Source organism: Neopsephotus bourkii, unplaced genomic scaffold (genome assembly GCF_033783945.1).
Source record: "Neopsephotus bourkii isolate Nb327-2 ecotype Australia unplaced genomic scaffold, CSIRO-AGI_Nbou_v1 NB_1423, whole genome shotgun sequence".
NCBI classification, from domain to species: Eukaryota; Metazoa; Chordata; class Aves; order Psittaciformes; family Psittacidae; genus Neopsephotus; species Neopsephotus bourkii.
In genome coordinates, this window is record NW_026901900.1 from 5873139 (window position 1) to 5887678 (window position 14540).

Sequence of the window (14540 nt, forward strand, 5' to 3'; positions counted from 1 at the left end):
CCAAACATGTGCTGTTGTCATTTGCATTGTCCCTGCCTCTCTGAAGTTAATAGACCCTTTCTTACATAAATATATGTCTAGTAACTATAAATATAGATACTGTATCATGGTATCTTTGGATTACATAGGCTTTTTTGTAAAAAAAAAAAGCTCAGTGGAACAAAAATGCACTTGAGAAAAGTCATAGAGGTGGAAATGCTAATTAAGGAAAGAGTAGAAGCATATGACCTAATCATTCTTTCCGTCTTTGATCTGTACATCTGTGTATAGTCCTGTAATTGGAATAATATAATGACTTTAATGCTTCTATTTTCAGTCTTGTTAGAATAATTTTTTCTAAACGATTTTTCCGATCACTCCTGAAAGCTGTTCCCTACAGCATGTGGAAATGACAGACTAGAAATTCCATGTTTTTAGGCAGGAGGTCTTTTTTTTCTTGTCTTTTCCTTTTCTTTTGAGGAGGAAAAATACCCTCTGTTACTGTGATGATCATTTTAAAACCACTAAGGGCACCCTAAAATAGCTTCCCAATCAAAATACTGCTTTTTCTTGCCCATTAAAAAACATTCTGAGCTAGTAAACCCTTTAAGAAACTGGCTGCATTTACACCCAGCCAGTCTCAAACCACACACAGAGTAACACGGAAAACTTAGCTCACAAGCAAACCATGCTCAATTAAAGCATCCCACTTTTAGCCGTCAACTGTCTTTAAAGATGTGGCAACATTGGCCCTGATTCAGGATGCCTGTGTAACTATTATGGGTGTATTGTAAAGCCAGGGCCTGCTGACCACAGGGTTAAGTTGTCTTCCCAGCAGACAACTTCTGAAAGGGATAATTTTGCCTCTTAACTCTTTGAGACCTCAACAAGAGGAAATGTTCCTTTTTTATTTTATTTTTCATTCCACCCAATTCTTTCCTTTCTTGTAAGCTGTTGCCTTACATTTCTGTCTAGGTGTAACTCTGCAACCTCAGGATTTCTCCTGTGAGATGAGGAGGAAAGGAGAAGCCATATAAAGTCGTTCTACCTGTTTAAATAGAAAAAGTCCGTCAGGCAGATAGAAAAATCTCACATCTGACTCTGGTGACCTTCCTACTTTCATCTCCTGTGCTCAACCCCTTTCTTGTCCCACCTTTCCTATCTCTTGTCTCTCATTTCTATGAATCCCTTGTGCATTGTAGACCAGAAATGGGTTGTAAGTGATACGGACCAGGATGGGTCCTTCCAGCAGGCAGTTCTCTAACTGTAATTCACCATGCAACAGAATATGCAGTTTTATCACTGGCAGCCTGCTGATGCTTAGCATGGAAAGATAGCTTGGGTAGGTGCTTTCCTAGGGGTTGCTATAATATCCAAAAAAGAAAGATTTACTGCAGTTTGGCCCTGAGGAGCATCTGGTGTTATCATTATTATAGATCCACCCTGATGAGCATTACAGTGTTCAGCTCCCAGCCCAAAAGAAGTTACAGCTTAAATATCCAGTTTCAAACATTTCTTTGTGCTATTAATGTTTCTTCATGAGCAGTTTGAAGCGAGTACAAGAACACAGAATAAACTAAAGGTTTGAGAATGGTTTATGTGTTTTAGTTTGGAGGCTGGGTGGGGGAAAGGCTGTCTGCCTTTCTTCTTTCTTTTAGGTTGATTCATGTTTTATTCTGTTTTCACTTAAAGCATCTGTATTTATGAAAGTTTTCTAAGGAGAATAATAAATTAATACATCTGGATTTGAAGAACAGCTTTAGTGTGTTAGACTGCGACGTGAAAATTACCCCACACTACATAAACACTGAAGACCCCATATATTCTTCAGTTTTACCTTGTTTCCAGCCATATAAAAAAACTACAGCCACGCTCTAAGACTTCACATACACAATCCATGCAGTGTTATGCTAAGAGGCATAGGTATAAACGAGGTACATTTAATATTTTGAAACAGTCCTTTTAAGGTTGGAGAAAATTTTGAGTGCAGCTCTAAATGATGGGATCTTATCCTATGGCAATAAGCTATAGGGTAGCCAGTATGTTTCTAGTTTATTGTGTAACACTACCAACTGCATACCATTGTGCTTTCAGACGATATTGGTATAAAGAAAATATTTACTTGATTTCAGGTTTAAAACTCCCATCTCATCTAAATCCCCTCTTCCCTAAATCTACCACCCATTTACCAAGCATGTGTTAGACCTCCAGGAAAAGTTGTACATACTTGAGTAATTGTACAATTAGAAATAAATTATTTCCAGGCATGACTCATGTTTTAGTTAGGATAAGCATAAAATGTGTAGCTTGTTTTTGACCAGGGGGCTGAGGAACTTTTGCTGTAATGCACCCTAATATTTTTTAAGTTTAGCCTTATTTTGTTTCTGGAAACAGGATTATCCTTTCCTGAGGGAAGGGAGGGAAAGACAAAGCATAAGGGAAAAATGCGTAGGATACCTTCCAGTTCCTTACAAGGCATCTCTATCTTGACTAATTAAGACATGCCGTAATCTCAGTGACTGAATAGCAGCTCCACGGAGGAGGAAAGGAGGAAGGCAGCTGATCTTTCCCATGACTCATGCTCACACAAGCTCATACTCCTGCACACAGTGGCATTGAAGACAGAGGGGATGCTGCCTCTCCTCAGACTTCAGCCCTTCTCCCGCAGAGCTAAAGAACTGGGGGCTCCTGCAGCCACTGACCGGAGCCATGTCACCCATGGCCATGGCTGGGCTCAAGGCACGTGGGGCTGGTGGCCTGGCTCCAGATGGCAAAGCCGCTTAGTGGAACTGGCTCTGCACCACTCCACCCCTGTGGACAAAGCAGAGCATCTCATGGTGGGATACCCAAGACCTACATAGAGGCATGAACTAACCAACTTCCTTTATAGGAAGCTAAAACCATTGCTGGATGTGTGCTTCCCTGACTTACTTCTCCCCCCCCCCCCCCCTTTTTTTTTCACTGCACTTTAGTCAGTTTTGCCAGGGCAAAGACTTGCAGGCAATGACTTCTTTATATTCTGTGAAACTTGGCTGGGATTCAGCTCACTTAGCAATAAGAGGCAAAAGTTAGTATCCTGTCTGCGCTCAGTCGTTTCGCTTGTCTCTGTAATTTACAGAGAGAGGTGGCACTTCCAGAGGGTGGCTCACCCCACCTATGTAGGCATCTGTCTGAAAATAGGATACTTCATTGCCACTTTCTTTCTTGTGTCCCTCCTTGAAAGAGCACCTGAATGAGCATGGGTTAGGCACTTGACTTCTAGACAGTGAAAGGTAAATGAACTGAGCATTGTCTTTGCAATTAATCATGCTGCGTATTTCTGGCAGCCCAACTATAAAGACGTGCCTCCCACTGTTTTGAGTTGCTTTTCCATTTCTTCATGTTCTGGGATTTGCTACTCATTTGCTATGCGTTTTTTTCTGAGCCTAATGAGTCTTACTTCCATGCAGGTCTTACTATGGCATGCACAGTTGCGGTGTCTTAAACTTCTGCTGGTGTTAGAAGGGTGTGATAGCCGACAAACATCACCGCTCCACAAACCCAGCAGTGAAGAATTAAGTGTAGCAGCTCTTCCCACTAAGCTACAAAAACGTTGAAAAAGCATAAGCAATACCTGAATTTATTGTACCATCTGTTGTCAGAGCTTGTGATGCTTTTGATCCCCTCTTTGGTTACTTACAGTCTAGCCATGAAAGTAGTATGTGGGAAAACTGTCTATTAAAGCTATTAGGGGGCACAACTGTGCATATGGGAAAACAAGCAGTGGTTTAAAATCATCATCATATAATTTGTTTCCCATGCAAAGTATCAAAACCCCTAATTCATAGTTGGTTTAAAGACACTTTTCTACATTGTATGGATGGGTTACAAAAGGTGAGACAAAGATCTCATTTGCAGAACATAATGTGCTTTTCAGATCATGATCTCTTTCATTACATTTTTTTCATTCTTTTTGTCTTCATATTTTACAGAGTATTTTTGTTTGGATTTCAACTTCAGTGTTTTCAATTGTGATTTAAAATCAATAAATATCTGTATTCCTTTAATTTGTTAGAGATTCTTCTAAATCTGTTCTAGGCATTGGTACTGAGACATTTGGTTTTGCATTTGACTTGTCAAGTAAAGGAATGAAATTTAATTAAAAAAAACAACATATATTCAGAGTTTTGTTATGTGAATATGGATTTAAAAAAAAATCTATGTGAAATTCCAAAGAGTGCTATAGAACTATTTAACAGGTTTTGCTATTAAATGCTTATTTAACTAACCACATATGTAAGGAAACGTACTGGAAGCCTATTTATGTATTTATTCATGCTCAGAGATCTAATCTTCAAAGTATCCTTACAGGCCCTGAGGGGTAATTGAATATTTTCTTTAAGCTCATTTTGAAATCCTAACTTAAATTTATGGAGCTTAATGCCTGCATCATTTAATTTTTCTGCTGACACCATTCTATAGCATCAGAAAAGTTTAAAATGGAAGCAGCGCTGTAGCTATTTTGACCCATAAATTTACTCTTCTCTCACGAAGGTGCACATTCAGCACGTAAACACATCCCATTTTGCCTTCAGCTTTTGATAGTGAACTTTTGAATCAAGGACCCTCTTTTTGTCCTGTGTATACTATAAGGTTCACAGTGAAAATCCGTCAAGGCTAATGTAAAGTAACAGCCATTATAAAAAGAAAAAAGTCATGAAGATGCATTAAAACCTGATAATAATATTTTCCACATATTACCAGTGTGTTCTGTTTGCTCTGCCGTCTTACAATGTCCTCCTTAGTGCTTTCTGCTGCAGCCTGTCTGCTTATGGGGGCAAAGACTGTGTGTTTTATTGCTGAAAGAATGTATTTTAGTGTCAAGGGTCTCTTTGCACTGTATTTATATAGCCACTTCTGGTTAAAGAAAAACATAATTGATCCAAGTGCCCTTAGAAGAGCTCATCTATTGTAGCACATTAGGGAACATATTTAAAGGCCCTTCCCCAGGTATCTGGTTCACTCATGCAAGGCTGTGTTGTTGCCTGCTCTGCTGCAGTCAGAGGCCCCTGGAATTAGTTTAATTGATGATTTTAGTACTAAGTTTAAATAAATAAAAAACAAACAACCCAAAACAAAACAAAAAAACCTACCACTGGTGAGCAGGCCTGCAGATCATGGATGAGGGAGCTGAGGAAAGCAGTGAAAGGTGTATTAAATCCTTGGCTTGATAAGTATGCCCATAAGATGCAAGCAGAGACACCCAGGCTTGTTTTGGAAGAGACCAGAAGTAATGTCACAGCTCAGCACATCAAGACAAGGCATGCTGTGGCGTTTCTTGCAAAAAAGCAGATTTAAATAACACAAACAAACCATGATGTTGATACAGCTAATCTGTTTTCACACAACAAGGAACTGTGTCCTTAAGACTGACTAGTCAACTGAGGATTATCATGTGCTGACTTCGTAATCCAAGTTGGGTTTGGTAGATATGGGCAGTAAGATTGTTATAGCACAGGTATGTAGGAAACATTTAAAGCTGTCATTTATACTGAATTTTTAATCCATCAGTGAATAAAGGTTCATTCATTACTTTGCAAGCTATCTCTAGAAAACAGTAGTGTATTTCTGTACTCATAACTGCTGCAATGTGTAACTAAATTAATTTCAACTCTACCATATAATTTCAGCAAATCTATCTGCTTGGTATTGGTGTCAAGATCAATAAGGCAGGTTTTTAGGCAGTATTTTGTACCGAGGGTTATCCTATTTTCAAACAGAGAATGATAGCCAGTGCTGCATATTTATGCAAGTGGTAGTAAGGTATATACACAAAAACGTTACACTGAGAGTAAAACATTACACTGAGAGAATCTCTGGTGTTTTTCACTCGGAGTTAGTAAGAAACTTGCCACAACATGTCTATATACTGATATTTTTATCTCACTGGAAAGTGCAACATAAATGCAGATTCTGAAGCATAAATGTAGTAGCAAGTATTAAAACTTTTCTTCAGATTTCTAAAACCTTTTTTCTTGGGGAAACTTCTAGGAGCAAAATTTATTGCAACTTTTCCAATACCGGACACCTATAACCCAGATGACGACAAAATCTACTTCTTTTTCCGAGAAATATCACAGGATAGTGGCACATCCGACAAGACAATCCTTTCCCGGGTTGGCAGAGTCTGTAAGGTGAGGATTTCTATCTTTTATTTTATTTAAAGAAAATAAAAAAAGTAGAAAAAATTTTTGTTCTGTTTCTGTGAGAAATCTGTTTTCCCCTTCAAATCAGGAGACAGTGTTACTGAGCTATCATAATATTTTTCTGAACGTAGATTACCAATGTTGACTGAAATTCACTTATCTGAAAAATAGAATTGATATTGACTGTGTACCTCTTTTTAAAAAGCTGATATGCTTATAAATTATAATCCTTTGTCTAAACAACAATGTATTTACCTTCAGATATGTAATAGTAACCTGCTTTTTTTCATAACCTTTCAGTGAGGATTGACATGTTGAAGTGTACACAATGGCAAGGTATGCAGGTTTTTGTGGAACATGCCCACTGAATGGAGGATTATTCAAACCCATCCCTTCAGCCTAGCTCAGTACATCATTCCTGGGCATTACTGAGAGCTGGGGTCAGTCATTTGTTTCTTCACATTCCTGATAATCAGTTGGGGTGAGGGGAGGATAAAAACGTATATAGCTACTGAGCTACACCCACATCTGCCTGGATGTTTTGTTCCCTGGGAAGAAGTGCAGTCCTTGACCTTCTTGACCAGGAGGAGCCAGGCCCTGCATCTGGTGCAGTGTAATAAGTTTCATTTGATCGGTGCCTGACCTCCTTTAAACGATTACTCCCTTCACTTTCTCTTTCATTCATCCTGATTTTGCCCCCTATGAAAGATTTCCACCCCTATGGTATTTATAATGAAGACTCAGATTTTCAGGAGCTGCACTCTCTTTGAAAAAATGTCTCTGTCAAGGGCAGAAGCATCCTCAAATGATAAGAAGAGAAACTAATTCTTGCACATGAAGACAGCAGTCAGTGTAGAGTTTGCTGTTTAACAGCCTCCTGGTTTTGTCAAGGTCTTTTTCCCAGTACAGCAGAAAGGTCTATTGGTTTCTGTGTCATACATATTCTCTATTCACTCCTTTGTCCCATAATACTATGGGGACAGAAGCTGTCAGTGTAAGTGGTCCTATCCTGTCCTCAGCTCCTCATTAAATCCAGGTACCCAGTTATCACTGGTAAAAATCAGGAAAATGGGACTTCACTGTCTTCATGTTAGTAAATATAAGCTTTGAGCAAATGTTTATTTCATGTAGCTAACTAGATATCAGCAACACCATCACAGCAGTCTCGCAAGTAGGCACATTTCTGTGATACTTTGTTCAGAAGTTTTCATTAACTTGCATTTTCTGAGCTATGTGCCCCTCCTGGCAGAGAAAATTATCTTCTTAAGAAGCTTGAAAATTAGTAAACAGACAAAAGAGTTCCTGATTTGCAGTAAGATGTGTTTAGAAGAGCACCCATTCAGCTAATGGTCACACAATGAATCTACAACTTCTCTTCAGTCTGATAGACTCCTAAATCCAACTGAGATTTCTGTGACCGCAGCCATTTCACACTTCTGTCCTTGTTATAAAGTGTTAAGAAAACAAAAAGAAAAGCTTATTCATAAATCAGTTCTCTAGTAGGTTTTTAGCCAGGCAAAAGAATGGGTAATCTTTAGCTGGGTATTTCACAGCACTGTGATTAATGGCAGAATGGAAATGCAAACATATATGATTTGCTGCTAGACATGGCATTTGCTGATTATGAGAGAGCACTTAATGCATTAGGAGAAATTGGTAGACAACATTTTCAAGCCAAGACACAAGAGAGATTGTAGTGAAGTAAGATATATTAGCTACAGATCTCTAGCATCCTTTACCTAGAGAAAAAAGGAGATAAGGTATCAGAATAAAAGCAAATGTATTATAAGGAAATCCTAATGACCATGCATAATTGTACCTCAAATGAGACTAAATATGTAGAGTAGTCATGTTAATGGCAAAAAAAAAATCTTGATTTTTATTTGTAATAGTCAAAGCAAAACAATGGAAACTGATAAGTAAGGTGATTAATATTAATGTTAGTTTTGTACTATCTTCTTGATTTACTGAGCACTTCCTGATGGATACAGAATTCTCTTGAAAATTCAGACGCGTTTTTTTTTGTACATTTATCTTGATTGCCTGCAAATAAAAAGACATTATAATGCAAATTATTATAATACAAATAGAATTATTATAAGTATTTAATATAAATTAAAATATGCAGGTGGATTCCTCTGTTTACTAAGATGCTCTGGAGTTGTGCTCTGACATGAAACATCTGCTATGCTTAATTCTCTTTGGTTTCAACTGTTAGCATAACAATTTCTACTTGAACTGTCTCAATAATGTGACCTGTACTGCATATAGTTAAGCCTTTGCCTTCTTTCCCTAGCAAACAGAGAATAACAGTGGTGGGAGGAGCCCAGAAAACTTGTAAAATCATTTGCTTGGTCTAAACCCAGATTTTTCTGCTAGAACTCAATTGCTCTCTACCTCACTGTGCCTTAGGCTCTGTACATTAATGCCAAGGACACATGCTGAAATTAGAATAGGCTTTGTTCTTAATAAGGAGGTTAGTCAATGCAGCCTATTCTTTGGCTAATTTTCAATGGCTCAACAATATGGTCCCTCACTAATTCTCCCCCTTAGGGAAAATTTTCTCTGGAAAGCATTCTCTTTTCCTAGCTACTTTGAGACCCAGAAGATTACAGTACTCATGTTGGCATCTCTTTGCCCAGAGTCACACAGCTGCCCCTTGTCCTGTTACAACACCATACTTACCATCTTGAAGCATGGGTTGTAATAACGCAGCCACTGTAGCACTAAATAGCACTAATTCAGATTTATGTCATCTGCATTCTGTATATCACTAGGGGATATCAGTACGAATTGGGAGGAAGTGCTTTCAACAATCACTTTCATAACCAGTTGTGTCATTTATCATGGCAAGCGGCATTTCCTATTTTAGGTTTGAGGGAGGCAGAAAAAACATCATTGGCCTATCCTTAATACCTGATACTAGTTATCACATGTTCCTACTTACATGAAGTGTAATCTGTTATGTTATTTGCATTCTTTTCCAGCAGAGTCATAAGTAGAAAGAAAAAATATATTAAAGATTAGCCAGAAGTGTTTGTTTTTTAAAATACATATTTACACACACACATGTATATTACATGATCATACAAACTGTAACTTCTTAAAACCATGGACCCAGGCATAAGCTTTTATAGCTATGCTGTCTTCAAGCCCACACTACTGAACCAGTCTGCATCAGCTGAAGACATGACAGAGTCATTATGAACTGAGCCAGGTTTAAAGAGAAAATAAATCAGAGCATCCATGCACTGTGCCCTCTGCAGTCAAGTAATAAGTCAGTTACACTTCTGTAAACATACCTACCAGTAATGATGACAGAATTGTAATTCTGCTTAAGGAAAAACCTCACAAATGCACAAATATAGCCCTAGAAAAGACCTAAATTTCCCTCCTATTTTTCTTACTCAAAGTGAGAAATGAAAATCCTACCTTACAGGAGACCACAGAAAGTTTTTGGAGAGGGGGGAATATTGTTGTGGCTTTTGTTTGTTTGTTTTCTATATAGAAACACATTTTTCATAGTTACAACCTCATTCTATTGGCATGGTGTGGAAATTAGCCAAAAGCAGTAGTCTCTCTGCTGCAGTATGAAAATCCTGTTTATTATTACAGCAGCTCGCATTTGCTGTGTTATAAGCTTCTCTTTAATGGTTTTGGTGATGTATTGCAAAAGTTATGGTGTGCAGCCTTATTTCTGAGACCTCAACTGCCAAGAAATCAGACTTCAGCCCCTGATGTTTTCCCACATTTCCCAAAGTGTTCAGTATCCAGAAACAGCCTTTGTTCTAGCAGGAACAAGTGAGCTCTTTGTCTTTTTTCTTTGGTATACTATTCCACCCGCATATATACCATGCTGTACCTGGGGACAAGAATATAGCAATTAGACACAGACCTCTTGGTTAAACTGCACTTTCTAAACATACTGGAATGTAATCATTTTAAGAGCTTCTGAGTTGAGAGCCCAGGACACACCCTGCATTCCACCTTTGGGTAATTTATTTCCAGAGCCATGAACGTGAACAGAGTTCAAGGCTATGACCTTCCCTCCTGTCTGGTGCTTTAAGGCAATTTGTGTTTCCAGAATGGCAGGAGGGAGCCATTCCACTGCGACTCCGAGTCCTGGGTCTCCTGTGGTCTCTGCCATGGGGCTGCTTGTGTGTGAAAGTTAGGAGGTGTTTTCCTTGTCCTGGAAATAGTCTAGCCATGCCTTTATGGTAACTAGGGATAGCTGGGTCATTAACATTCTTTGTATTTCTATATCATGTAATGCATCGCTGTGTAGATAATTGATCTATCTCCAAAACCATTTGAGTTGTCCGCACAGTGTAATGTTTTACCATTCAGCTGTATGAGCTTCAGTCCCGGAAGCAAAATACCCATGTTAACATGTTCTCAGCAGGGCTAATTAGTCTGGGCTCAGAGCCATACTCGTGCAGCTACCCTGCTTCTAGTTCTGGAGGCAACCCATTCCAGACAAGATTAAACTTACTGCCTATTACATGCTTACATACTTTCTTTGTCATCATATAGCCTAGCCACAATGCTAATCATGGGTAATGTTGGGGGGTGGGGGTTGTGTGGGGTTTTTTTTATTGTTTCTCAATGATAATTATTAAAACCACTTCAAGAATATCATCCCTAGAAAAACTTTGGCCCTCATTTGCCCATTGAGCATCTTTGCAGCAGTGAGTCTTTGAGCAGCCAAATCCTCTTGGACTTCCAAATTTGATATTTGAATATTATGTGCCATTTAAAAGTTTTCAAATTCTGTAGGAAAGCTGCTGCTCATCAAGATGATTTCATTTTAAGGGCTGATGTGTTGGAAAGAGGCCAGTTACATATAGTATCTGCTTCTAACTGTGATGAATTAAGAGATATAACATCAGGCTTTGTCAGGTTTTTTGGTCCAGCTTTCATTATTGGCAAGGATACAGGCATGAGTATGGGAAGTTTTGTATATTTTTGTCCCTCATGGGTGTGTTTCAACAACAGAATCTATGTGGGGTTTTTTGAGAGGGGAGATCATGATTTGCAGATGAAGCAAAAATATGTAAGTTATGCTTGTATATAAAGAGGTGTGACTGAATTTTACTGAGCCTCTGGGAAAATGAAAAAGAAATTGCAGTGTCAAGATAGAGCTTTAAAAACTGGATTATGGAAATGCAGCTGCTCAACTTCTGAAGCAAACTCTGGAAAGCATCCTAGTTGCCAGAGAGACTCATTGCAGAATACACTGTCAGTAAGCCACTGGCTTGTAAATGGGAAGCCTTCAGAGTTAATTGGAGTGGAGTTCTTTTGTCTAATCCAAACTCCCTGACTTCAGAGTGCTTTGAATCAGATGTTCAGATACCTCTAAGGGTAGCAAATAACGTCTTTGTGATTTTAGAATTTTTCTGATGATGTGATAAAATTAGCTTCCTGTGTTGTTGTTTTTTTCCTGTCAGTACATTTGATATGAAAACACACCATGGTTTACTGTGCAGGCTTTGCTGTTATTGATTGAACACATTGTTAAAAATGTAGATGTTTCAGAATATTTAATTCTAAAAGACCTACCTTTGTGTTTCTTGGTCTCATGCTTTTCCAGCTCTCAACATGTGGTTGTCAATATTGGGGTCACACAGCCCCACACTAGTGACTTTAGTAATTTATATGTATCCAAGCAAATAAAGTAATTATTAGACATTCACTTCAGTTAATAAAGGCAGATCAGTATTTTTTATAGGAAGACTCCTTCCATCTTCAACCCAAATCACCCTTTCAAGAATTTATTTTCCACTGACTATAAAGGGAGCTTTGCACTGCTGTATCCCTGGAATGTGAAATTCAAGGCTTTCTTATTTGAGAATGTGAAATTTTGAATGGCAAATTCAGGCCTGTTTTTTCAGAAAGAAACCAGGCTATTCTACTGCTGCATCTAACCCTGCTTCAGTTTCACAATGTCCTTAGTGCATTCAAACCATATAAATCTGTTCTCCTATTTGACATTAATTGCATGCTCCATCTTTGCTTAACTGTAGCTTTGTGACTAAGAATGTTACATTTCATAACCTGAAGGTTTTGTTCTTGGTTCTTTTATTTTCCCTCTGTCTTTTTATATCTTTTTTATGTATTTATATCATCTAATTTATATTAAGTATATATGAACACTTAGATGATAGACTGGTAAAGGCAAGTCAAATGCGATGAAATAAACCATGAACAGGTTATACTAAAAAATTAAATAGATTTTCCTGAGAATTCTTTAACATATTTTCCTAGTTCAGTCATCACCCTTTGGTCACTTCAAATTTCAATTGAAGTTGGAGTGAACAGCCCTATGATGGATTTAGTAGAGTACATCTGCTTTGTGGCAGCCTTTAAACAGTTTTTGGTTATTTCTTAATACTAGCAAACCTGCTAGAGGATTGCTAAATGGCCTTACAGTAAAATGGTGCTAAATTTTGTTTTCATTTGTCCTAAACCACATTAAGTCTTGCTGTTGTCATTTCCCTGTCTTTGCCTAAGCCTTTTAGGTCCTGGCTTTCATGGTATGCTTAGTAATAGTCATAATTTTTCTTTGCTGTACAGTTAGATTTTCCAGTTTGGATCCCATCCAAAGATAATTCAGTAGAAACCCCTGGGTATGATGTTTAAATACTTTCCAAAATAGAAATAAACATTTTCTATAGTGAACCAAATGGTTATGCATGCTTAATGTGAGTATATTGCCATTCTGAATGAAATAGCCACAAATATGCTTGAGGAGCAGGAACTCAAAGCTAAAACACTTTATCTCACTTGTAGTTTAGACTATAAGGCTGAGGGCTTTTCCACAGTAAATGTGGCTTACAGCCTTGTAGTTTTGGCTATGGTTTCGGTCAAGACCCTCTTTCCCATTGTCTTAATACCTAGAAATATGTGAATGCCCAGAGTGGCATCCTTACCCATAGGTGTCATAACAGCTTTCCAATGACACTGGGTCATCTTGCCATACATTCAAACTGCTGAAATCATGGGAGGAATGTTCATCTGGCATTAGTCTGGTTTGGACAAGAAATTCCAAACCTGAATTCCTGAAGGTGGAAATCTTACTTTCCTGTGTTAGGTCAGTACCTAAGAGAGCTGGGTAATATGCAAAGTAAAATGGACTAATTAAATTTATCTGAGTTTGAAGACAGGATTCTGAAGTATACTGTTGGCTGTTTCTCCATTTATAGGATCTGCTAGAAGGGGTTTTTTGTGTTGGTTGGGGTTTTTTTTCCATAATGTAAGGCTTTGCTGCAGGGGATGCCATTTGTTTCTGGTGGCTTTGTAACGTAGCTAGGCTTCACACAAGAGAAGGGCTAAAGGGCCTTTTGCAGTTTCAGCACTTTCCTCTGTTCTTCAGCATTTCCTTTTATTTAGGCCAGGAGTTCACTTTGGATGGTCCTTCTGCACATCTTGCCACTGGCTGTAATTAATAACCTGTTTCTAGAAATTCCACTCATTGTCTTTTTTCTTTTTATTTAAGAAGCTGGTCAGGATAATTACTGTTATTAAAGTTTTATGAATCACAGTGTTTGACATCTTTGATGTTGATTGATTTTCAGAAAACTACACTTTTTTGTTCTAACTTTCAGTTTGTCACTGTTACTTACAAACAAATAAAAGATTTAAAATCCCAAAGATGCAGGTGTTCTTTAGCTTTGTTGCCATCTGTTTTCCTGCCTACTGCGTTCCAGGACTAACATTTGCACATTTTAATGAAGCTACATTGATATAATATGTGATACAATAGAATAGAAAATAGATACAACAGAAAGCCTTTAATGCAAGCTAATTAAATAACTTCTTCATAGAGTAATATTTTTTCTAATTGTTTTTATTTTCATAATAAATTTATCTTTAAATGGATGGCTTGAAATAACTGTTATTTTGCTCAGTTATACAAAAATTTACTGATCAGAAAACAGAGATTTCCATGGAATTCTTGCAAGAAAGGCATATGATATGACCTTAATTCAGTTCACATTTTAAACTGTGGCTCTTAAACAGCATTCTTCCTGGATGTCCAAAAAACATTACACTTACCTGCTGTCATTGCAGTTGTAGATCAAATATTTAAATTCTTAATGTAATTTGGTAGAAACCTGATTTCTCACTCCAACAAATTATTTTTTATAACTAGCTCTTTGAAAAGGGTGGAAATTTTAGGATTTCTGTAGAATAAAAATCTATCTGATTTCTGAAAATCATATTTGATTAATTCCCCGCTTACATAGATAGTTTCTGTTTAAATTTTTGTGACATTTTTTGACAATATTTCCTCAACAGGTGATGGATTGAACTGCCCACTTTCTAGTTGGCAGTTACCTAAATCTTTTAAATCAGGCAAACACAAGTAACCAAGAC

General features: G+C 37.7%; 1 protein-coding gene across 2 annotated transcripts in view; it reads left to right on the forward strand.

Annotated features, from left to right (window-relative positions):
• The window catches only part of SEMA3D (semaphorin 3D), a 138608-nt gene that overhangs the window by 82649 nt on the left and 41419 nt on the right, over positions 1–14540 (forward strand). For both annotated transcript variants that reach the window (XM_061368179.1, XM_061368178.1), the window contains exon 8: positions 6010–6152. In XM_061368179.1, coding sequence (XP_061224163.1) covers positions 6010–6152 — 143 coding nt within the window. The remainder of the gene's footprint in view (positions 1–6009; positions 6153–14540) is intronic.